The sequence below is a fragment of the Chlorocebus sabaeus genome, chromosome 24 (assembly GCF_047675955.1).
Source record: "Chlorocebus sabaeus isolate Y175 chromosome 24, mChlSab1.0.hap1, whole genome shotgun sequence".
Classification (NCBI taxonomy): domain Eukaryota; kingdom Metazoa; phylum Chordata; class Mammalia; order Primates; family Cercopithecidae; genus Chlorocebus; species Chlorocebus sabaeus.
Genome location: NC_132927.1, coordinates 54226918 through 54253336, shown reverse-complemented (window position 1 = coordinate 54253336; position 26419 = coordinate 54226918). Strand labels below are relative to the sequence as shown.

The 26419-nt window shown below is 48.0% G+C and overlaps 1 protein-coding gene across 6 annotated transcripts in view; it reads right to left on the bottom strand.

Annotated features, from left to right (window-relative positions):
* Positions 1–26419, bottom strand: part of ADCK1 (aarF domain containing kinase 1) — a 128757-nt gene that overhangs the window by 7881 nt on the left and 94457 nt on the right. For 5 of the 6 annotated variants that reach the window (XM_007987421.3, XM_073011201.1, XM_073011202.1 and 2 more), the window contains 4 exons: positions 26042–26200; positions 17419–17535; positions 1499–1648; positions 96–293 (listed from right to left, as the gene is read on the bottom strand). In XM_007987421.3, the coding sequence (XP_007985612.1) occupies positions 96–293; positions 1499–1648; positions 17419–17535; positions 26042–26200 (624 nt within the window). The remainder of the gene's footprint in view (positions 1–95; positions 294–1498; positions 1649–17418; positions 17536–26041; positions 26201–26419) is intronic. The other variant, XM_073011203.1, reaches the window with a different exon arrangement.

Genomic DNA, 26419 nt, shown 5'->3' with positions numbered 1-26419 from the left:
TAGACTCTCAGACCCTACTTGGTAGGGGTCCATAGGCCACCTCTAGCCCTGCCTTCTGCATTTAGGAAGAGGCAGGGCCTGGAGGGGCCCCCTACCTCAGTGGCAGTGACGGGAGCTTGGCTGATGCCTCTGTTGACTGAGTTCCATGACCGCGCTGTCAGCATGCAGGCAAACAAGGGGTAGAGATCCCCGGCTCCCAGGCGCTGGCTGTACTCCTTCACTCTCTTCATGTCAGTCCAGATCAGAGACTGCCAGAGGTGGCAGTAATTCAGGCGGAATTCTTCCGTGAGCACCTAGGGTGGAGGCGGCAGTGGTGGGACCTGAGCCTCGTCTCCCCACCGAAGGCCCAGGTCCCTAGCAGATGCCAACCATTATAAAAGATGATGGTGAGGACTGCGCCTTCCCACGGCATCTGCTTCTCCCCCACAGCTCTGCCATCCCTGAAGGTTTAAGTTCAAAGCGACTCTTTAGCAAGCCTTGACCCTGAGTGGCAGTGACTATTAACTGCCCACCCAAGTCTACATTCTCCTCCTCTTCCCAGGTACAGGCTACTTTCTCAGCCTCCCTCAAAGTTAGATGTGGTCCGCAGCATGAGCCCAACTGAAGCAATGTGGCAGAAGCTCCACTTCCAGGCCCGGCCCACAGAAACTTCCCCCGCCCGCTCCTCCAAGCCCTCACCCCGCCGCCAGCTGCCAGCACCATCACCTCTGGTGAAGCTTGGGGGTCAGAGCCCGGCAGTCTTCTCCACCCATCCAGGACTGGCATGTGAGCAAGCCATTAAGCTTCTGTTGTATCTGGGCCATCATTCATTTTGGGGCCACATGTGAAAACAGCTAGCCTACCCTAAACTAATGCATTCTACTTCGTTAAGCCTTTTAGAAGAGGCCAAGATTTGGGGACGTGGGATCAGGTCCCTGAGAGAAGGAGCAGAATCCCTGGGGAAAACCACCCCGGGACCATCTGCCTCATGGGACCAAGCCAGGCCCTGGGGCCCAGATTGGCAGTGAACTTCCCATCTTCCAAGTAGGAGCTCATGGCTCCTTTGAACCAGATCTGTATCCTGAGGACACAGTCTAAGGCCCTCCAGCCCCCATTGGCTGCCTGCCCCCTTTCCCACTAGGTAGTACGTCCTCACTAGGCCTAAACATGAACTCCTTCCCCATGAAGCCCCAGCTCATGCAGAGGACAGCTCACTGCTGAGGATCCTTGCTGGCCTGGGGCTCCAAGGGAAAGTACAACCTAACATACAAGCCTATTTCCATCTACTCCTCACAACAGCCTGTAAAGGGCGTGCCGTCAACCTCACCTTCATGAGGAGGAAGCTGAAGCTCTGAGAGCTCTGTGACAGTGACTTGCACAAAATGACAGCTCCAAGGGAGAGGGCAGGGCCCTTTCCAGCTACTCTTGCTATCTCCCTCCCAGTTCTGCAGCTAATTAGAGTGGTCGGCAGACTCTAAACCCAGAGGTCCCGGGGCTGGGTAACAAAGCCCTCTTCTACCTGGTAAAGCCCATGGTCCAACAGGACAATCTCCGCCTTTCCCGTGCCAGGGTGCTTCCGCACCAGTACATTGCCGGGGTGGGGATCGCAGTGCACGAAGCCATTGACGAAGATCATCTCACTATACATCTTGCCCAGGTGGCGTGAGATCTGAAAGAGAAGCGGGGGCAGGTGGGAGCTCCTCTCCACTCACATCTATCTCAGGGACTTCTATCTGGTCTCTCGATGTGGTCATTAAGGGGAGGCCAGAGAAAATCGGCGGGTTGGAGCGGTTATGGTGGGAGTGATGGCCTGAGATGACATACTTTTTGAGTTTAAGACTTCTTACCTTTAGCTGCACCTTAGAATCATGAAACCATGTGGGTGGTACAAGGCACCAGTATTTTTTAAAGTTCGAGGTGATGTGAACACATGATTAGGTAGGAGAACTACACTCTCCACCTCCCGCACCCGCCCTTCCACTTGTCCCCCATTTCTCTCCTCCATACCCTTTTATCAGCCCTTCTCCATTTTCTCCCCAAAGCTGAGAATGGGCTGAAAAGCTGGGCTGGGGGAGCCATTCCACTCACCCCTTCTCCAAAGAACAGGGTGGGGGGCTGAGGATCAGGAGCAGGTCACCCCACTACCTCCTCTGGGGCTGCCCCAGGCCTGTGCCAGGTGGACCCAGAGTCACAGGCCCGTCTCCCCTCTCCCTGCTCCCCTCCCTGCCAGAGCCCAGTGCTAATCTGATTTATGATGTCTGCACAGAAGAAATGACACTAGAGAAGCTGTTTAAATCATCCTGTCACTGCTGCTCTCCCTGACGAGGCAGTCTTCTTATCTCTAGTCCCTTTTTTATTAAAGCTAAAAGCCTCTTCCCAGCTAAGGAACAGCTGCTGAATAAAGCCAGACCTGGACCCACAGAGGGTCTGTTGACAGGTTTCCAGGGGACAAAAAGATGCTCGACCCAGAAAGCTGACACCCCAGGACACAAGCCGCCCTAGGCAACCCTCTCGGCCTTGGCTGGACCCCATGGTCATTAACAAACCTAACCTGGTCAGAGGGGAGACGAGCTGGGGCCCACGGGTGGGGAACACTAGGATTGGGATCTTAAAAATGCTCCTCTTTCCCCCAGCCTGCAAAGTCCTACCTGACCAGGCCCTGCCTCCTGCCTGGTCTCATCTCACACCACACTGACATTCCAGCCACATTCACTCTTTCTCTTTCCCAACGATCCCTGTGCTTTCTGGCCTCAGGGCCTTTGCACATGCTATTCCTGCTGCCAGGAACATTCCTGCCATCTCCCCTTCACTTGACTTACCCCCTCTCTTCCTTCCCATCCCAGGTCAGCATCACCTCTCTGAGGAAGCCCTCCCTGACATCCCAGGCAAGATGAGGTTCTCTTGCCATACGTTCTCAAAGGCCTTTTCTTTCAGGGCACTAGCTCACTATTTGTGTGATTATTTGATTAATGACCATCTATCCCACTATCATAAACTCTCAAGATAGCAGGCACTTGCTCTGCTTGTTAAACAGCTTTATTGAGGTATAACTTATGGACCATAGACTGGCTCTATTATGTATCCACTTGCTTATAACAGTGGCAAACACGTGACTATGACTCTGCGTTCAACGTAAGTGAGACCCTCATCTCTGCTTTCCTAAGATGCTGCTGTTTCTGCCTCGATGCTTATTCTAACCCCATTAATATCCTCTGAATCCCAATCAATTATAATTTGCCCATTGCATCATTCTTGATGACCCTACTTTAGTAACAACCAGCTGACATCCTTATTAGCCCCCCAAAGGTAGGGACAATTATGAACTTCATTTTGCAGATGAGAAACTGATTCATCAAGGTTTAACTTACTCATGGCTAGAGAAGGGTCGAGCCAAGATTCACACCAGCTGACCCCGCAGCCTTCTAGTAACTGCTATTCTACGCTGGCTTGCACCCACTTCTGCACTTTTCAGTTGAGCTTTGTAACCTTAAACAAGTTGCTTATACCCTCAGCTTCAGTCACATGGAAATAATAATAGTCCCACTCTCAGGGGTCACTGTGAAGGTAAATGAGAATGCCACGGTGCCGTGCCCTGGTGACTCTCATAAGTCACCCTGTGCTTGTCGTTACTGATTTCTCATAACACCCCTGGAAGGTGAGCAGACTAGCTTCCATTGTACGTTTTTAAGAGGTGAAGACGTGTAAGACACAGTGCCCGCTACCACGCCAGCCCTCCAGCTCCTGCCATTTTCCTGGGGTGAAATAGACTTCCCAGTACTCAGTGTCTGTCAGCATCAGAAGCAGGACTTTGCCCCAGGTCAAGTTCTCAGACTCAGGCTGACAAGTCAGATGCCCCAGGGCCACCACTGTCGGCTTCCTTGGAGAGGGGCCCCAGGCCAGGGCTGGTCCTGGGTGGGCCAGCAAGTCTCAATGCCACCAAGAATCTCTTCTGTAGGGCTCTTCGGAGCTTCGTGGAGCCATGCTCTGAAAGGCTGTATCTGCCAAACCAATTGCATTTATTAAGTAATCATTCATTTTTATTTGTCAAGGACACAAATAAGGTCCAATCAGGGCTCCTGATCAGCCCAAGATAAGCAGCGCAGCCAGACTGAGCTGACAGAATCCCAGCCAAAAAAGGAGAGAAACGACATTTCATTTAGTCTGGGCAGACCTGTCATGGGGAGATGTATGATCTCCCTTAAGCTTTCTGAAATATTGCTAATCGCTCTGGGCCCCCTATTAACTATACTGAAAGATGGCCCCTAGCGGTCTGGGGGCTCAGGATGGGGAGCCCTTGCCCCTGAAAAGTGAGCTGCTGCTGATGGGGTTGGGGAGGTTGGGGGCCACCAACTACTGCTCTATGAGAAGAGTCCACATGAGAAAAGTCACCAGAGTGGCCCACTCCATCTCAACATCTCCAATCCACCTGCCTCCAGCTCATTGTGTCTTGCCATTTGGGGCTGTTCCTAATGTTGGTTTTAACCAGATTTCACCAGCATAGACAGAGACCAGAGGGGGAGTCCCTGCCAATGGCATGGTTCTGTCACTGGGCATGGGAGACCTGGGGATAAGGCACCTCTCTTCTCAGTCTGGTTCCAAGTTCCCTTAGCAACTACATGGGACTAACCCCACCTGCTCTACTTGCTCACAGAGTAACCTTAAGATTCAACATCAAAATAGGATCACATATGAGAAAGCACTTTACACACTATAAGACAACACACCAAAGTTTGTTTTTCATGCAGTAGTTTATCATTTTTAACTTAGAAAAAATACATACCCACTATCACTCTCAAAGCCTAATTTTGAAAGTTTAAAGTACAGCTCATATAAATACAGAATGTGTGCCAGGCACAGTGGCCCACACCTATAATCCCAGCACTTTGGGAGGCTCAGGAAGGATGATTGCTTGAAGACAGGAGTTTCAGACCAGCCTGGGCAACACAGCAAGACCTCATCTCTACATAAAATTAAAAATTCAGCCAGGTGTGGTGGAACATGCATATGGTTCTATCTACTAGGGAGGCTAAGGCAGAAGGATCACTTTAGCCCAGGAGATCGACACTGCAGTGAGCTATGACGGCACCACTGTACTCCAACCTGGGAGATAGAGTGAGACCCTGTCTCTAAATACATAAATAAAAAATAAAACTAAATAAATACAGAATGAACATGTGTCAAAGATTTTTTTAACTCATTAATAAGGGGGCAAGTCCACATAGCCAAAGTAAGACTAAGCAAAAAGAACAAATCTGGAGGCATCTCATTACCCAACTTCAAACTATACTTCAGAGCTATAGTTAGCAAAACAGCATGGTACTGGTATAAAATAAGGACATAGACCAATGGAACAGAATAGAGAACCAAGAAATAAAGCCAAATTCTTACAGCCAACTGATCTTCAACAAAGCAAAAAAACAAAGTGGGAAAAGGACACCCTATTCAACAAATGGTGCTGGGATAATTGGCTAGCCACATGTAGAAGAATGAAATTGGATTCTCACTTCTCACCTTATAAAAAATCAACTCAAAATGGATCAAAGACTTAAATCTAGGACCTGAAACCATAAAAAATCTAGAAGATAACATCAGAAAAACTCTTCTAGATATTGGCTTAAGCAAAGATTTCATGACCAAGAACCCAAAAACAAATGCAACAAAAACAAAGATAAGTAGATGGGACTTAATTAAACTAAAAAGCTTCTGCACAGCAAAAGAAATAATCAGCAGGGTAAACAGACAATCCACAGAGTGGAAAGAATCCATAGAGTGGGAGAAAATATTCACAGCTATGCATCGAACAAAAGATTAATATCCAGAATCTACAAGGAACTCAAACAAATCAGCAAGAAAAGAACAAACAATCCCATCAAAAAGTGGGCTAAGGACATGAATAGACAATTCTCAAAAGAAGATATACAAATGGCCAACAAACATATGAAAAAAAATGCTCAACATCACTAATGATCAGGGAAATGCAAATCAAAACCACAACACAATACTACCTTACTCCTGCAAGAATGGCCATAATAAAAAAATCAAAAATAATAGATGTTGGCATGGATGTGGTGAAAAGGGAACACTTTTACACTGCTGGTGGGAATGTAAACTAGCACAACAACTATGGGAAACAGTGTGGAGATTCCTTAAAGAACAAAACGTCGAACTACCATTTGATCCAGCAATTCCACTAGTGGGTGTCTATCCAGAGGAAAAGAAATCATTATATGAAAAAGACACTTACACCCGCATGTTTATAGCAGCACAATTCACAATTGCAAAAATATGGAACCAGTCTAAATGCCCATCAACAGGTAGATAATGAAAACATGGTGTATATACACCATGGAATACCACTCAGCCACAAAAAGGAATGAAATAATGGCATTTGCAGCAACGTAGATGGAACTGGAGACCATTATTCTAAGTGAAGTAACTCAGGACTGGAAAAACAAATATCGTATGTTTCCACTTGTAAGTGGGAGCTAATCTATGAGGACGCAAAGGCATAAGAATGATACGATGAACTATGGGGACTTGGGGAGAAGGGTGGGAGGAAGGTGAGGGATAAAAGACTACACATTGGGGCCTGGTACGGTAGCTCATGCCTGTAATCCCAGCATTTTGGGGGGCCAAGGAGAATTGTTTGAACCAAGGAGACAGAGGTTGCAGTGAGCCAATATCACACCATTGCCCTCCAGCCTGGGCAACAAGAGTGAAACTCCGTCTCAAAAATAAATAAATAAGTAAGGGGGCAAGTAAGATGGTAGGGCTGGTTCAAAGAGAATTTTGAAAGTAGGTGTTTGTGGGCATTTAAACAGGAATAAGAGACTAAGGTTTCTGGATTAGCTAAAAAACAGGTTACTGTTCTACGAGGCATTAAAAAAAAGTTGTAACCTTTGGGTGGGGTTATCTTTTATACTAGACAGAAATTATTTGCATCTCTACCGGGTAAGCTCTTCAAGTTGATGTATGATCAGTCTGTGCCTTTAAATAATTGTCAATAGCAAAGTCAAACAAATGTACATTTCCCTAGATATTAAAAAAAATCCTCTAGGGAGCTGGTTGAACAATGCCCAAGACTCCCACACCACACTCTCCTGGCCTCGTTTCTAAGTGTTGGATAACATCTCTTAGAGTTGTGTTAGTCTTTCTAGGAACTGAGTTTCCCAGAAGAGAGAAGCCAGCCCCCTCCTACTCAGAGGCATTGAGGAGTAACCTAAGGCCATTACTGGGCACACGACCCTCTCTCCCTTCTATAATACATTATGTGTCTTGCTTAAGAGCAGATCATTGTGTCCCTGACACGGCCCCATGCCCTGTGAACGGTGGCATGTGCATAACGACAGGACGCACCATCTTTTTAGAATGGTGCATGATAGACACACCTGACAGTAATAACTGAAGCAGACGCTTATGGCAGACACAACTGCCTTAACTTCAGAAATATGGGTTGCTAGGTGCAGGTTGCTGAGGACAGGGTACTAAGTGAACATACTATCTAAACAGCATGCTTTTTACAAGTGGTGGTGGTTTTCCTGTCCAGCCTGCCACCACTGAACTGTCTTGTAAGTTCCCCCAAATAAACCATTTGTTTAAATCTATGTTCCATTCACTATCTCTTCTTTGGCCTCTTGAACCTGGTGCCATTCCTACTGAAGTTGACAGAGGTCCAGTATGACAACAATGATGGCTAACACACTATACCAGGCACCATGCCAGGCACTTCACACTAACGGATTCAGCACTCGCTGCCATCCTCTGTAGTCAACAGGTGAAGGAATCAGGACACAAAATAGAAAGTCTGGTGACTTGGTTGGCAGTTAGTCTAAACCTAGGAGCACTGGCTCCAGAGAACAGGCCTCGATCGCCCCGTTATCCTGCCTCTCCACTCACAGGGAACCTCTTCCTGGAGACAGAGACTGCACCACAGACGTCTGAACACCACCCCATTCCAACCCCAGAAGCTGCCAAAATGTTTCATTTTGAAAAAAAAGAGTGTCAGTGGGAAATCCAAGACTGTCAGCTAACCAAAACCACACTGTTAACTAAAGCTACAGTACAGTGCCATTTAGGAAAAAAAAAAGTCAATGAGAAATCTTTTAATTGTTCCACATAAAAAGAATGTGCCATTGATGATAAGTGATTTCAGTTATTATGCAATGCCTTTATTCTCTAACAGCAGGGAGGGGGAAAAACCAGGAATCTATAAAAAGACTGAGTAAAGAATTAATTTAGTAAATAATATTTAAATCAATGAGTTATTTTTGGACTTTTCTCAAAACTTGAATTGGCTAAAAGTACTTTAATTATTCTATAATTACATGGATTAATTTATTCCCACCCTCAAGAGAGAATCTATTTATGTTCCTGGGGGGGCGTCTTAAAAGAAAGGCCAAGATTCCTGAAGGAAACAGGGGGTTAGTGTTACAGGATATTGATAATCACATGAGTAGCCTGATATTAACTATAAGGAGGTTAATCATTCAAACTCTGTCTGCCTTTCTTCCAGTCTCTGTCCCGGCTTTCTGAGGTACAACAGCATGAAAGACTAGACCAGACCTAGAGCTTTTTTAAAAAAAAAATACAGGGCCTCACTCTGTAGCCCAGGCTCAAGTGCAGTGGCACCATCATGGCTCACTGCAGCCTCGAACACCTGGGTTCAAATGATCCTCCCACCTCACCCTCCAGAATAACCAGGATTACATGCATGTGCCACCACGCCCAGTTAATTTATTTTTTTGTAGAGACAAGGTCTCACCATGTTGCTCAGGATGGGATGGTCTCAAACTCCTGGTTTCAACTGATCCTCCCACTTCAGCCTTGTCCAAAGCACTGGGATTACAGGTATGAGCCACTGGTGCTGGCCCTAGAGCATTTTAACCATAATCTCCACCCTATCCCCAGGAACCACCTTTGGGATTTGTAAGCCTCAGATTAAAAACAGCTTCCCAGCTTGGAGCCCAAACTTGTCCACGGGTGGGGCAATCTTGGACTCACAAACGCTGAGGTGTAGTCTCTGAACGCAAAGGTGCTGGGAACCTCTTCGACCACACATGGTGTCGGGAGAGATAGTGAGGAAGAAAGAAAAGGGGCTTTGTGAGGCTGAGGCAGTCAGATGGCGTGAGCCCAGGAGTTGGAGACCAGCCTGGGAAACATGGTGAAGCCCTGTTTCTATAAGAAATACAAAAATTACCTAGGCATGGTGGCATGCACCTGTAGTCCCAGCTACTCCAGAGGCTGGGGTGGGAAGATCACCTGAGCCTGGGGAGATTCAGGCTGCAGTGAGCTGAGATCATGTCACTGCACCCTAGCCTGGGTGAGAGTGAAAACCTATATCAGAAAATAAATAAATAAAAAGAAGAGGCGCTGAGTAAAATCACAGGAAACTGGGAAGCTACTCTAATTTTGGAGCTCCTAGGCACCTAGTGAAAGCTTCTCTAGGTTAGGATTGAAAAGGAACGTCACAAAGAGCCATGGCATGGGCTATTTAATGAGTCTCTCTGGCCAGAGAGCCTCCTCAAGTCTCTGGCCAGAGACACTTAATAAAGTTACCCAGATACCAGCGCAGGTGGGAGGGGTCCTAGGGCCTTTGGCTATGGGAAGACACAGAGAAAGGGAGGAAAAGCAGAGACATCTGGCATCTCTGGCCTTGGGCAACAACTCCGTCCAAAGAAATACTTTCCTATCTTTCCACCTTACCTGGGTCAATATGAAAAATGGGGAAAGGGTTTCTTCACTATATGTTTCCCCCATCTTTTGGCACATCATGTACTGCCAGAACCACAGGACACCACAAAATTCCAAGGGGTGGAATTCAGCATAATTCAACATGTGATGAGCACATATGCTGGGCCCGGCACCGTACCAAGTGTTCTGTTTCAGTCATCAAACGATCCAGTGCATTACTCGCTTGTAGCCCACTTTACAAAAGGAAACTGAGGCTTCAAAAGGGTGAGTAGCTTCACCAAGGTGGCACAGCTTATAAGTAGCAGAGCCAACACCTGCATCCAGGAAGGCCAACTCCACAGCAACACAGTTACCCACTCCCCATACCTTTGCTGTTGAGGAAATAAATGTCCAGGAACTCATTTCATGCACCTGGACCCCTCTAATATCCCCGAGCTCTTTTAAAGATTTGGTCCAAGATGCTATGAAGGGATGGATGATGGAAGAAGGTGTTTTGGTGATTTTGGTAGAAGGTCTTCATGCCTCTGCAGCTGTTCTGTGCTGGTCTGGGCATCTTCTACCAGCGAGCCAGGCAGGCCCAGCAGGGGAAAAATGACACTGAGCCAAAATGCAAATGTCCTATTCAACTGGAGGTGGTGACAAGGGGAAAGGTAGAAACTTCGGCATGGTTTTTACAGTGGGGGCGAGGGGAGGGGGTCCACCATAGGCTTAATGGATGACTATTACCCAACTCCAAGTCTTTGTACTGAGAAAATAGAGGTAAGCGGGCAGGAAGGGGAGTGAAGAGAATTCTCAAAGATTCTATGGAGGAAGACACATCTCTGTGAATCATGACCTCATGAATAAGTAACAGTCACATTATTTTTACAAAACTTCAGTTTGCAAAGTTCACACAATGACCCTATGCAGTAAGTGATGTTATCTCTCCAACAGCATAGATGAGAAAACTCACACTCAGAGGATGTCACTTACCCAAAGGGCACCGGCCAATACACAATCTCAGGAGCCGTAACTCTGAAACCCGATGCTCTTCCCACCCAGCACCCAAGTTCTATGAAGCCTCACCCAGCCCCACCCTCTCCCACGCTCTGCTCACACCTCTATTATAGCAAGTGCACTCAGTGCTTGCACATGGTAGCTGCTCAATAAAACATTTGCTAAAAGCAAATGTGAGACCCTTTCACTGTTCCTGCAATGACACAGGATGGAATTAAGAACTACTAGAAGAAGCATAGCAACGGCTTCTGGCTAAGCATGGCAAGTGGAACCCAGGCCACTGACTCCACTCCTTCACCAACCCCACAAAAGTGACTCTAAAAGTAGGAAAGAAGGCAAAGACCCCACCACAAGAAAAGAGTAGAGAGGCAACAACAGAAGGCAAAGTGAGATAAGCAAAATTGTGTTTGCTGCAGGGAGCTACTGAGAAGTGACTCGGCAGGCTAGAAAACATGGACCCCTAAGCCGGCAATAGGAGAGCTTTATAATTATTACTGCTGAGCCTCAAGCAGGCTCAGAAACTGAGGGACCCTGGCACCTCTGAAAATGAGATTTGGGGGTTCTGAAAAAGAAAGATTAATTGAAAGACTTTAAAAGTACCAGCTAAACCCCCAGATTCCCATCCAACCCTGACAGAAGATGGAGACTGACGCTCTGGGAACAGACAGGTTCTGGAGGCTGCACCACACACCAGAAGCACCACCCTGAGGATGGCAGACTGAACCTAAGTCCACATAATGACCACTGAGGAGCTCTGACACTCTCGCCCCCTGGATCCCATGTGTCTGGGACAGCCAGGCCGGTGTCCCTTCTAAAACCCCATCCCAATCTTCACAGACAGCAGTGTCTGCCCACCAGACCTCCAGTCATCCGTCCCTGCTGCCCCTACACTCCCGTCCCTGTCACCTCTTTCTTGGCTAATTTCACAAAAATTAAATTGAGCCTCAGCCTTGGCAGGATCTTAAACACACACTCACTGAAATCCAATTAACCTTCGATAAAGGTCCGGCAATCAATAGTGGTTCTGTGGCTCGGGGAGGCGCCATCCAGCCCGGGAAAGCGGACTCCTGCACGACCTTTACTTTTAATGAGATCAATGACAGTCATTGTCGCCAGCTCTTAAAGTGACTGGCAAATATGATCACCAGGTCAGGCCCTTGGTAATATCTGCTTCTGGGCTCACAGACACAAACAAACGAGGGCCCCTGCAGGCTGCTGGCTCCCAAGGCCTGTGCTTGCTGGCAGATGGGCACCCCTGGGCAGGGCTGTCTCGGGCCTGGAGGTACAGATCAGCAGGGTGAGCGCAGATGGCACTCCTGGCAAGGCCTGGGCCCCTGGCTTCATGTTTGAGTATGCGGAGTCCCGAACTTCAGTGAGTGTCTGAACCGCCTGGACAGTTTGTTGAAATGCAGATTCTTGCAAACTTCTACAATCCTTTCCACCCCAGATTTGGATTAGTGAGTTTGGAGTAGGGTCCAGGAATCTGCATTGTTAAATAAGCTCCCCTGGTGATTTCTTTTTTTCCCCTACAGTGATTCTAAAAGAGATTGTTGGTGAACAAGTCTTAGCTCCCACCAAGCTGAAGAATTAATGTTCCTGGTTAGAGCCTAGCTAGTCCAACACCTTCGATAAGCATACTGAGGACCAGAGAGAGGATGTGATTTACCTAAGGTTATACAGCAAGGTACTGGCAGGACAGAGATTGAACCTACCCATCTTGCCTGCTAAACCGGTGTTTCCCTATCCAAGTCTATTGGGCCGAGTGGGACTGGGATGCTGTAGAGTGAGGAGGCCTCTTCAAAGCAGAGTGGGGCTGACACAACAAGTGGTTGGAGATGATCTGGATCCACCCCCACCCACCTCAAGAGGGGTCCATTCTACAGCCACCTTCCAGGATAGACATCTGCTTATAGCAGCTAAGATGCCACTAGTCACACTACACCCTAGGATTTAGAGTAAGACTTTTGCCCCCTGTCACTCCTATCTAGCCCTGTACCTCCCTCCCCAAGGAATGCTCACAGCCAGGCTGCCCTCAGGAGGGAGTTACTCCAGGGCTGGCTCGCTGAGTACCACAGTCCTAGGGAGACTTTAGAACCTCAGGAGTCTATCTGAAACTTTCAGGATTGTGGAATGTTTCAACACACACACACACACACACACACACACACACGCTCCCCCATAGTCTTCTACAAGGCCGTGGCTTTGATGTTGGTTGGTAAGAGGCATGATAGATTAATTTATTCAGAGTAAGGCCTGTCCCTAATCTACTCCCAACACCATTGATGGTAAGTGACAGTACTTAGAGCACCATAGTGGCCCATAACCCACTGTGGGGGTTTCTGCGGAAGTAAGTATTTAATAACGTCATCTCAGACTGCCAAAGAGCTACCAAGTCATGCAAAGCCTAAAAGCCAGGGACCGGGGATTAAGAAATTAACATAACGTGGCATTACAAGGATAGACCAATGAAACAAAATAGATTCCAGAAGAGCCCCACATTGATGACGAAGACGTCAGATCCCAAAACTGTATGATTCCATTTATGTGAAGTTCAATAATGGGTGCAGGTCATCTGTGGTGGCAGAACTCAGAAGAGCATTAGCTCTGGGAGGGTACTGACTGGAAGGGACATAAGGGAGCTTGCCAGGGGGCTAGAAATGACTTGTAACTTTATCTGAACAGTCATTACATATTATATCCAGATGGAAACTTACTGAGGTATACAATTAAAATTTGCGACCTCAGGTAAGTTATCTTCCCTCTCTGAGTCTCTGATTCTTCATCTGCAAATCTGAGACAATCAGATCTCCCTCATAAGTTGATAATGCAGACAGCTCCTGGCACATAGAGCCAGGCAGTCAGTAAACACTAATAGTTTAAAAAAAAAAAAAAAAAAGTTGGGGAGGTAGAAGAGAAAAAAACAGCCCAACGACAACAACAACATTCATCTCACTATCAGTTTGGGGTACTTACTTAGCACACGCCAGGCACTGTGCAAAGCACTGTTTGTGCATTAACTCACACCGTCCTCACAAAATCACTTACTTACAGATAGGTATGATAAAACAGAAAAATGTTTATATGAATGATCCTTGATGTAAGCAAGAGAGAGGTGTTACATTCAGACACTGCCTTGGTGCTGGGCAATGCTTCTCAGTCGGTGCTCCAGCTCCTCTGAGTAGTTAGTTACCAAGTGGCTCCAGGTTCCAGCAGCCCAAGGTATTGGGTTGGTGCAAAAATAATTGCAGTTTTGGAATGGCCCGAAATAAAAAGCAAAACACACAATTACCTTTGCAACAACCTATAGATCCCTGGCAGGGAAATGGAGAAGGTAGAGGGGCAAGGACTCTGGAATCATGCAGACCTCAGTTCAAACCCTGGTTCTACCCCTGCTAGCTGTGTGATATGGGGCAAGTTGTTTAACCTCTCTGAGCATTTGCTTTCTCATCTGTAAATGGGGTTAATAACATATGCTGCATAGGAGATCTGTAATGAGTAGAGATTATGTGCGTCATATGCCTGGCACATATTAATTGCTTATAATTATTATTAGTTATTATTTTTCCCCAAATAACTCTGATATCAGCTTGCCCCATTCTGCATGTCCACAAGAAAACAACCAACACTCTCCCCCAGGTCCACCCGGTAAGGGCCAATCTAGGGTGTGAGGCTGGTTTATTCACCCGTTCATTGATGTAAGGATGTCTACCAAGGATCTGCTCTGCACAGACCACTGGCTTTGTCTACAAGGTATCAAAAGGGCGGGGAGCCAGGAGCAGATGAGACCAGGCCCCAGAGGGCACGCCCTGCCCAGCTCCTACTGCCCAGCTCCAGCCTAGCTGCCCCCTCCGGCCAGGCACCGCGCTCAGCCATAAGCAAACAACCACACTAGAGCGCACCTTTCTGTGTTTGCATTTGTTTTGAAAATCAACATTGCCTCTGATTAAATGCCATTACAGCACTGGGCTCACTGGATCCAAAGAGATTAATGGACTTGAGGGTGCTGCTGGAATGAAAATGCCTCCACAGCTGGTAGTAAGTAAATGCCAGGAACCTGGCAGGGGTGAGGCCTCTGGGATATTTCCTGATCAGCAGACGACAGACCCTATTTCCCTTTAAGGCCATTCAGGAAAGGCCAGAGGTGGCCTCCCATCCCATCCAATCCCTTCACCACTGGAACCAAAGACTGTATTCTGCTTGAACGCCTCCCACGTACCAGCCTAGAAGCCACCAGTGAAGGCAGCAGAGTCAGAAGCCCCTACTTGTGTTACTGGCCAAGTGACCTCAGGGAAGACATTTGCTCTCTCTCAGAACTTTTCACCCCATCTGTAAAATAGAAGGATGAATTATTTTTCTCATCCCTTTCCCTCCAAGCAGCAGAACTCTTCCAGAAAAGCTCAATAGGAAGCTCAGGCATTAGCGAGCTGGGGAAAACAGGGTGCTATCTGTTTCGGTGTAGCCTGCCTATACCCCACACACACCCCAAGGCCCTCGAATGGGTTATTGAAGCACTGTTCCCTAAGTCAGGGGACAACAGCTTTCCTAGAAGGCCTGAGCCAGCCACAGCGAACGTTTCCGCCAAGCTCCTGGCAGCAGCTCTGTGCACTTTGATGTGGCCCCTCCTTTGTGGCCTAACAGGAAGAGTGAAATCAGGGAGACCCGGGTTTCAATCCCACCTCCACTAAGCCGTGTGACCTTCTCTCTCTGAGTCTCTGATTCTTTGTCTGCAAAATAGAGACAATGAGACCACCCTCATAAGTTTATTATGGAGAAAAGGGCCTGACACAGGGAGTTAGGCATGCAATAAACGCTAATGGTAAAAGGAGAAAGAAAGAGCAGAGCCCAAAGATAACGTAAGGAAATCAACAAGCACCACCCCAGCTACTCTTCTGGAACGCTAGCCACACGCTAGGCACTGTGCTCAGCGCTGTTTGTATCCTAACTCACATAGTCTTCACGACCCCTCTCGGAGGCAGGTACTGACCCCATTAACAGCGGACACATGGCCACCAGGTGGCCTGTGCGACCACCACCCTCCCCTACTATCCCCCTGGGCTCATCTGCTGAGCCAAGGTACGGCTTTCTCCCCACTGGGACCATATGCTCACGCTCATCTTTGTGCACTGCCTGTGGACATGGGGAGTGGAAGAGAAAAGAGCACTCACAGCCAGGCGCGGTGGCTCACACCTGTAATCCCAGCACTTTGGGAGATCGAGGCCGGCGGATCACCTGAGGTCAGGAGTTCGAGACCAGCCTGACCAATATAGAGAAACCCTGTCTCTACTAAAAATACAAAATTAGCCAGGCATGGTAGTGTATGCCTGTAATCCCAGCTACTTGGGAGGCTGAGGCAGGAGAATCACTTGAACCCAGGAGGGGGAGGCTGCGGTGAGCTGAGATTGTGCCATTGCACTCCGGCCTGGGCAACAAGAGCAAAACTCCGTCTCAGAAAAAAAAAAAAGGAAAAAAGCATTCACCTCCACTGGGTGTGGGCTCCTTCCTTCCTTCCTTCCTTCCTTCCTTCCTTCCTTCCTCCCTCCCTTCCTCCCTTCCTCCCTTCCTCCCTTCCTCCCTTCCTTCCACCCCAGAGTGCAGAACATGTTGCTGCACTCCTCAAAACCCTGAAGTAACTCCACAGTCCCTTGAGGTCACACCCCAGACCATTACCTTATCTCCCCACACACCCCAAGGAACCCTGCCCCGACCCTGCCAAACTTCACCCATTCCCTTCCCCTTCTTGCAAAGCCACTACCTGGAAAATGCCTACTCATCCTGCTGGGGACGCCAACCTGTGGCAGGCCTCAGTGCCTCTTCCTCACTCTCGCTGGGGTTCTGCTCACACCCTCTCACTGCCTGAGATACAGCAGGAAGGATTTAGATGTGTGTCTGACTCTAATGCTAAGCTCTGGGGACTGGGTCTGGTCCTCCTGTGAGCCCCTATACCTAGCATACAGCAGACACTATTAAAACGATCAATGTTGAGCCTGGCCACATGGCTCACACCTGTAATGCCAGCACTTTGTGAGGCCAAAGTGGGAGGACTGCTGGAGCCCAGGAGTTCCCGATTACAGTGAGCTATGATTGTGCCACTGCATGCCAGTCTGGGCAATAGAGCAAGACCCCGTTTCCAAAAACATAAAAATGAAATTATGAATGTTGTTGAAAAAGTACAACTCCACCCATTCCTGTGGGAGCCTGTGGCAACCAAGAAGCAGAAACTGAGGGACAGGTCCTACCCACTGGCCAGTATTCCCTGGGACAAAGGGGATGGAAGGGGGGGACACACAAAGCCCACCTCTTTTTTCCTGCTCTAGGAGGCTGATGCAGTTGGCTGCTGCTGTTCCCTTTTTGCCTGATCCCTTGAGATCTGGGAAGTGGGAAGGAGAGGGGAGGGCAGGAAGAGGGAAGAGACAACGGACAGGCCCCACAGAGCCAGAAGGATTAAGTCCCACTGATTTTGCATCATTGTTCTCTGTGGCCGCTTAGCTTTGTGGGCCTCAGATGGTGCAAACGAAAAGCAGGTAATGGCAGAAGGGGCTCAGCATGCCCCTGCGGGCTGCCATGTGCACAGGGTTGGCCTAAATGACCTGAAAGGATCTTTCTTGCTCAAAGTTTATAATTCTCCAGACAATGGGCCCCATTAAAGATGGGGGGCCAGACTCTGAGGCCTCACCTGGACACACAGGCACTTCCTGGGCAGCCTCGACCAAGCCCACGTTCCCTGGCACAGCAGCCCTGAGCTCTTGACCTCACCTCATTGACGTCGATCTTGTTCCTCTCCATGTAGTCTCTGTCATTGACCTGCCCGCCGTCCACAAACTCCATCAGGAGGACCCGCTCCGTGGACAGGTCCCAGTGGATTCGGGGGACCTGGGATAGGAAGGGACAGGTCAGATGGTCTGGGGAGGCTGGGAGTCGGGCAAGGACGACAATGTGGCACAGTGAGCCAGAAGAGGCCCAGGAGGGACCTCAGTGTTGACAGTGGAGATGGGACAGTCAGGCCAAGAGGGAGGCCAGCTACTCCACCTCTGCTCAGCAGACCTCCACCCAATCCTTTAGAGACCGGCTTTCCCGACTCTCCTCAGTGCCTTCTAACACCGTTAAGAGCCAAAATTAAAATTGGGACTTGAGAGGAAAATGTCGGAACGCCTCATACCTGGGCATTGCTATTAAGGATATTTCCTCTCCCCATCCCACCACCAGGCCCACTTTGGGCTCCTCCCTCTGCCTCCAATATTTCACCTGGGTAATGGGTGCATTGTGTGTATTAAGCAAATGACTGAATTTTGACCAGATGATAAATTTTGTTTCTCATGCCTGTTTCCTGTAGGAAAACATGTTTCCTGGGGCAGACAACATTGGATATTAACCCAACATCTATTCCCAACCCTACTCTTCCCTAGAGATGAAAAACACAAAATACTGGGGCTAGGTGGGGTGGCTCACATGTGTAATTCCAGCACTTTGGGAGGCAGGGGCAGGTGGATTGCTTGAGATCAGAAGTTCAAGGCCAGCCTGGGCAACATGGCAAAACCCCGTCTCTACAATAAATACAAAAATTAGCCAGGCATAGTGGTGTGTGTCTGTGATCCCAGCTTGGGAGGCTGAGGTGGGAGGACCACTGTCAAAGTCACAGTGAGCTGTGACCTTATATATCACACCACTGCACTCCAGCCTGAGCAACACAGCAAGATCCTGTCTGAAAACAAACAAACAAATAAAAAAACCTACTTTCCTTGCCTGCTTTATAGTAGGTATGGCCATGTGATACAGTTCTGACTTATGAACATAAACGGAAACCTGCTAGGGGATTCTGGGAAAGTTTTTATTTCCTTGATTAAAAAAAAGGGGGGGTATTTGCATAATGCTACTCTTCTTCCATTTCCCCTCCTGCCTTGAAAGTGAACGTGAATGTGATTGTTGGTGCTGTAGCAGCCATCTTGCAACAACGAGGAAAAATTTAGAAAATTATAAAGAAACTGAGATGCCAGCTCTGATACTGTCAAACCACCAAAACCGTATATCAGTAGGCAACCACCGCAAACCTTGCTATGTGAAGATAACGAATTCTTTCGTTTAAGGCATTCTAAATGAGGCTTTCAGTTGCCTACAGACAAATGCATTACTAACATACACTCTCCAACCCTCTCTGACTCTCACAACACTCAAAAGCCAAAAAGAGAACAGATTTCTCCAGGAGCGGGCAAAAGATTGGAATGCAACCAGACTGCCATGTGAGCAAGGGACAGCTACCAGCACCCCCACAGCCAGGAGGGAGGAGTTACTGGGCTTCCAGCATGCCAAGTTTCCCCCAAATTGTGAGGAGTTTATTTCCTCTTACAAATAAAGAAACATGGGCAGCTTTTTCAAATGTTTTGGAGAGTAAGATTTTCCTTTGCCCTGACCACCCAAATTCATCTAGCAATAACATAGTGGCCCTCAAGTCACCAGTCCTTAATTCTTAATTAATCCTTAATTCCTGTTCTTAATTCTGCTAATACTGTTGTGTCTTACACTAGCCACTTAACTCCTTTACATCCCAGTCTTCCTCACTGGAAAGCAGAATTGTTTCTGCCCTATCTCAGTAAGGAGCTCTGAGGATAAATGGAGGCTGTACATACAAGTGAAATGCTCTAGTTGGAACAAAGTTTCCAAAAGAAAGCCAGGTGTTATTTTGGTTTGCTGCCTGCCTGCGGTTTCTGCCATTTGAAAATCTGGGCCAATAGAGAAATCTGTAAAACTGATACTCTGAACTTAAAATTTAGACTTGCTCCGCATTTTTCAAAAAGTTTCTTTTTTAAAAAGTGAGTGCATGTTTGTTATTGTTGCTTTGTTGGTTTTTTTTTAGAGACAGGGTCTCATTCTGTCACCCAGGCTGGAATGCTGTGGCATCATCATAGCTCACTGCAGCCTCGAACTCCTGGACTCAAGAGATCCTCCTGCCTCAGCCTCCCAAAGTGCTGGGATTACAGGCGTGAGCCACCATGCCCTGCCCGTTGTTTTTGTTCATGGCTTCCAAATGAATGGGACACAGTTTTGGGTTAAATTCTTCCCTTGGGTTTGTTTGGAAACCTATGTTTGACAGTGGGCCCCTAAGGCTCTGGAGACAAGAGGTCAAATCTCTAGCCAGGCCCATCAGAGGCAGCTTAAAAAACAGCGAGGGGCTGGACACGGTGGCTCACGCCTGTAATCCCAGCACTTTGGGAGGCCGAGGAGGGCAGATCACTGAGGCTGAGGAAGGAGAATCGCTTGAACCTGGGCAGTGGGTGAAGAGTACGCCACTGTACTCTAGCCACGGTGACAGAGGGAGTGAGACTCCATCTTTAAGAAAAAAAAAAAAAAAAAATGCTAGGAAAGAGTCACAGGCGGAAACAGAAACCCCCCAGGCTGGAGCTTCTCTGTGCTTGTGCATCAGGGTCCTGGGTGTACTGGGGTTTCCCCCTCCGGTCTCCCTGCAGACATCACCATTCCAGTCTAACCACAGAATGTGCCCCTTGCTTCTGCTGCTTAAATCTGAAATGACTAAAATATCAAACCTGGGAAACAGCGGAATTCGTCATGGGAGCTTCAGAACCCCAGGTGCCCCGGACAGACATAACACGGAAATGACTGCAAAATGCCAAACTGCTCCTGCTTAGTTAAAAAAGTGAGCTGCCCCTAAATCACCAGATGAGCAGGAGGACCTGGGGGTGTGGGGTGAAGTGAGCGCCCACATTTCCTGTCCTATGCTTCTTCCATCAAGGAAGGAAAAAACAAAAAAGAGAAATTTGAAAGAGTCAATAAGCACCCCACACTCCCCACCTCACCCCCAAACAAAGCAAAATGAAACTCTAAGAAGCTCATGGCCAGGGTGCTCAGTGGCCCCACCAGCAGGGTCACACCCTGACCATTAGGACCCCTGGGTCCAGGGTCTACCTCTTTGTCACAGAGCAGAGGCCTCCCTCCTGTGGGCTCCTCCAGCCTCCCACACTGATGCCAATCTGGACCCCAAGAAGGAGGGTGCCGATTAGGGAAGTTCCAGCCCAAGACCCTGGGCCTCAGCCTCACAGTCTGGCCCTGACCTCACATTTCTGCTTTGTTTCTATGCTTTGGTCGATGTGCCCACGAAGCAGGCTGTGCCTGGCTTGTCTGAGACAGCGCCCATTATCCTAGGCCCACAGTCCTGGAGCCTGAGTCCAGCACAGCAGAAGGCCTGGAGATCTGGAGTCAGACTGGAATATTTGGAGTGAGGCTGCTGGCTGGAGCCCCAGCTCTGCCATCTAAAAGTTGTGTGACTGTGGGTAAGTTATATAACCTCTCCGAACACCAGTTTCCCCACCAAAAATATGGTGATAATGGTTACAGTGGAAGCACAACCCCACCCCTGCCCCCATTTCCTACTACTATGAGCAGAGTACTGGCACTCAACACGGAACTAGACACTAGCAGCTGCTGGAAAAAACATTGATTGCTCTTATGACGGCCACATGGAGTTTCACAGAGGGCTCTGATACACACCAGGGCTGAGAGTTACGCTCTAGACAGTTCACTGGAATTCACATCTTCCCCACAAAGTAGAACCACACGGAGGGGGAACGTGCAGGCTCTGGAGCAGGCTACCTCTATTCCCTGCCCCTTAGTGGTGAGTCCTGTGACCCTGCGCAAAGGGTTGATCACTCTGGGCCTCAGTCTCCCAGCTGATGAAATAGGGCTGGTTATGGCACCTCCCTTGTGAGGCTGTTGTAAGGATTAAAGAGTAAATACATACAAAGCACGCTGCAAAAAAAAAAAAAGTTATATATTAATTACTATACATCAGTGGTTCCTAATCTTTGAGATTCATGGGAAGCTATCATACTTCCCAAAAAGCATGCACATCTCCTCAGGGTTTGTCCACAATTTCTGGAGTCCTTGGCTCCTTACCTCACACGAAGGAACCCTGGCATGGCCCTGCACACCTATCCCCACCTCCACACACATAGAAATGCTCTCATCACTTCCAGTCCCAAACCCTGTGGTTATAGAGCTTCTCCCCTGCCACCTTGTCCCCAGTTGTCCCCCAGGTGAGTTACAAACCCTACCACTTTTCCTGTTTCCTTCCCCTAGCACATACGCTCTACTGCCAGATCCACTAAGCCTGGCTTTAACCATTCCGCCTAGCTGTCCCCTCACCTTCTCCCAGTCCCCCTGACACCATATTTGCATTCAGTGCTTGTCTGAGGCTGGTAGATTTATAGCACAGGGCTGAGGTTCTTAAACCCCACATAAACACCAGAAGATGCCTCACACACCGAGAGGTAAACTCTTTGCGGAGGCTTAATTATGCACAGATGTTGTGACGGGGAGCCAGTGTGCAGAAGCAATCTATCTCCAGTTTTAAGAGCTGAACTGGGTTCACAGTGCAAAATTCACTTCCCACTTGTTATGTGTTTAGGGAAAATGAATTACTCAAGAGCCTTAATTCCACCACTGTCTTAGGAAGGGTGTGCAAGTTTTGGAAACAGCAGGTCAAATTGGTATATTCATTATTTACCCATTTGGCATTCTCATCTGAAAACTGTGTGTGTTATTGTTATTATTGCATGTCTTGGTCTGGCACTTGCCAGTTGGCCCCAGCCAGGGGACAATTTTGCTGTTTCCATGGGAACAGTGGAGGAGATGGTTCTGTCTGGCTCACATAGTTCTGGCTCTGAGGGGCACCCCTGCCGGTAAAAGGCAGCAGAGTATCCTGAGAGGAGCACCACACTTGAAGTCAGAAAATCTGGGATGTTGCCCTAGCTCCTCTACTTAAACTGTCCTCTGCAATATGGGCTGATGCCTGCTGGAGGGACTCAACACCACAGTACCTGCAGAGTGTTCAATGCAGCAGCTCCTGATGAAGAAGAGATATTCAATATATATCACCTATAGTCAATACTTCTTAGAAGCACTCACTGGAGCCCTTTACCCTGAGTAGAATTACGTACTTCCTGTTGGGAATCCACAGAAACACAGACGAATGCCTGTCACGGTGCTAACAAACATGCACTACAACAACACATTGCTGTGTCTGTCCCTCCACTAGATGAGAAGTTTTCCAGAGCAGGGACAAACCCCAGCTCCCAGTACAGCAACAAGCTCGGGAATAAAAGAAATGGGATAAGCAAGTAGAAGCATGTCTTAGACTCTATAGCATTATATTAATTAGTTAACATTATCACTTGTCTAAAAGAGCCAAGTTTTCACTGAACTGGTGGTGTGAGCTCCAAGGTTGGGACAGTGACACCACACCTAGGCTGCACTCCTGGATTTACGCACACAAGAGGGTCTGTACATCCACACGTACAATGGCAGTCAACAAAATGCCAGTCAAGCATATTGTGAGAATGGAGACAGACCCGACCCTCACCATACTCAGCTAAACTTCTTCTTGGGCTCTATCTTCCTCCACAGTCAATGTGTCAAGACACTGCACTGATCACCACAGCTGTGGGTCTTCCTCCTGTGGATTCTCAAGTGGTTAGAATAGACACATCTTCAGTCGCTCCATCCCTGTTAGTCAATCGGGAGAGCAAAAGTATAAACACTTCCTCCATTTCTCGTGACGTCTTCAAAAGCCACAAGGACACCTTAGTCAAGAACGATAGTGTCCCCTCTCCCTGATCCAATGTTCTGAGCCATCCTCCCCAAGAATAGCAAGGCTTGACTGTTGGCTCTGGAACCTGCACATGGAGCTGCTGAGGGCTTGGTGACCCCTCTCCTGCATTCCCCAGGACTGCTGAGGAAGAGGGAAGGGTGATCTCTCCTAGAGTTGGAAGCCAAGCTCAGTGTAGACAACCAGAAGAGCCCTCTAAGCCCTGCACTGCTGGGGAAAAGGGGGTAACCCTGTGTAAACAGGCATACACCTCAGGAAGGACAAATGTGTTGGAAGAACATGGTGTGACATACATCTCTCTCCCCAATTCCTGTGTGCCCTGAGAGAACATCAGGACGGTCCTTAAAGACCAGCTCCAGCTGGGCGCAGTGGCTCACGCCTGTAATCCCAGCACTTTGGGAGGCCAAGGCAGGCGGATCATTTGAGGTCAGGAGTTTGAGACCAGCCTGGCCAAAATGGCAAAACCCCGCCTCTACTGAAAATGTAAAAATTAGTCAGGTGTGGTGGCACACACTTGTAGTCCTAGCTACTCGGTAGGCTGAGACAGGAGAATCGCTTGAACCTGGGAGGTGGAGGTTGCAGTGAGCAGAGATTGCGCCACTGCACTCCAGCCTGGGTGACAGAGTGAGACTCTGTCTCAAAAAAATAATAATAAAAAAAATTAATTAAAAAAAAAAAAAAAGGACCAGCTCCAGGGCCAGGCACAGTGGTTCATACCTGTAATCTCAGCACTTGGGAGGCCAAGGCGGGCAAATCATTTGAGGTCGGGAGTTCAAGACTAGCCTGACAACATGGGGAAACCCCATCTCTAAAAAAAAAAAAAATACAAATATTAGTCAGGCATGGTGGCACATGCCTATAATCCCAGCTACTTGGGAGGCTGAGACAGGAGAATCACTTAAACCCAGGAGGTGGAGACTGCACTGAGCTGAGATCATGCCACTGCACTCCAGCCTGGGCAACAAAGCGAGACTCTGTCTCAAAAAAAAAAAAAAAAAACAACAACTCCAGTGCCAACTTCTCCACAGAGCCTGCCCTGACCCAGTAGGCCATGGGAGTCCCTGCTTCTGAATCCTCAGAGCACATAGAAGCCGTACTTCTCATGGGGCCCTGACAGCTGCGACTTCATATTATCTGATATTGTTTCCCACATTAAGTGTCTCTTATTACATAGAACAGTTCTGCTATAATACTTGTTTTGAAAACACAAATTTATTCCAATGCAATTGATATGTTAGGGAACAGTTTGATCATAATGCAGATTTTGGATGTGCTTATGTGTACTATCATCTGCGAGAAACACTGGAATGCAGAAAGCTGCATCCAGCAGAGCCGTGCCACATTGGAATACACAAAACAAACACACCTCGACATCGCTGCGAGTCGGTGAGTCACCCACATCTGGCCTTACAACTTTCTGTCCCATTTCTTTTGTTGTTGTTGTTGTTCCTTGATACGGAGTCTCACTCTGTTACCCAGGCTGGAGTGCAATGGTACGATCTTGGCTCACTACAACCTTTGCCTCCTGGGTCCAAGCGATTCTCCTGTCTCAGCCTCCCGAGTAGCTGAGATTACAGGATTGCACCACCATGCCAGGCTACTTTTTGTATTTTTAGTAGAGACAGAATTTTACCATGTTGGCCAGATTGGTCTTTAACTCCTGACCTCAAGTGATCCGCCCACCTCCACCTCCCAAAGTACTGGGATTACTGTCATCAGCCACCATGCCTGGTCTCTGTCCCATTTCAAAGGACTCCTCCCACCATCTCACAAAACTAACAAGCAGCAACCCTTCTGACGCCCACTTCCACAGCAGGCTCAAGGTAAAGTGCCATGTGTATTGTGGTCTTATGTGTTTCTTAGCCACTTAACATGTGTAAAACTATGCTACTGGTTTTTATTCATTCTTATCTTCTTTTCTTTTCTATATTACTGTATTACTGATGAATTTTTTTTCCTTTTTTCTGAGACGGAGTTTCACTCTTGTTGCCCAGATCTGAACGCAGTGGCGTGATCTCAGCTCACTGCAACCTCCACCTCCTGGGTTCAAGCGATTCTCTTGTTTCAGCCTCCCGAGCAGCTGGGATTATAGGCACAAGTCACCACGCCAGGCTAATTTTTATATTTTTAGTAGAGATGGGGTTTCACCATGTTGGCCAGGCTGGTCTCGATTTCCTCACCTCAGGTGATCCACCTGCCTCTGCCTTGCAAAGTGCTGGGATTACAGGCGTGAGCCACTGTGCCCAGCCACTGATGAACTTTTTTGAGTGCTGTACCCCTAACTCTATTTTCCCCATAAGTTCTGTGGTTTCTGTTGTGTGATTTTGTATAACTGAAGTATTTCTAGAAACACATACATTTTGTTACAGCAGAACCTTTTAAACATGTGTTTAAAACAGTCCCAGTGTACAGTAGTGTTAGCTATCAGTGTCGCCATTATCAGCATCATCCCACGCCTCATGGAGGCAGAGACCACAGCATATAGATTCTTGGCTAGGGCTCAGTGTCTTGCAGTTGTCGTTTATTCAATAAACATCTGTTTAACTGACTAATGGGTCAACAATCACACTTGATATTTCTTTGCAAATTGCCCTCAAGGGATTTAATGCACATCACCAGTGACAAATCATTCATCCTCAGTAAGAGGACTCAGAAAGAAGATGTCCCAATTATGTCCTGAAAGGGGTACTCCAGGCAGGGACCCATGTACCACCACACTCTTCCACCAGACCGCCATGCCCCCCATTGCCTCGTCCCGCCTACCTTCAAGAAGTCAAAATGCTTGAGCATCTGGGACACCTTCTCAGCATTCCTCCCTTCATTGAGGAAATCCAGCTCCAAAGGCAGGTTCTTCTTGGCTTCATCCACAAGCCACATAAACTCAAACTCTGGGAATAGCTGCTTCACAGCCAGAATGAGCACCTGAAATCCAACAAGCACCCCAGTCACGGGGTGGGCCCACAGCACACACCAAGCGACATTCCCTACCTTCCTGCCTGGTTCTCCTCTGGAGTAAGGGAAACTGCTCCCCTGAGGCCCATCCCTCCTCTGAATTCCAGGAGGGAAACATAGGAGGCCCCTGCTCTCCCATAAGCTCGATACTCTGCACCAAGTCCAAGATGATGATAGCCCAACAGCCAG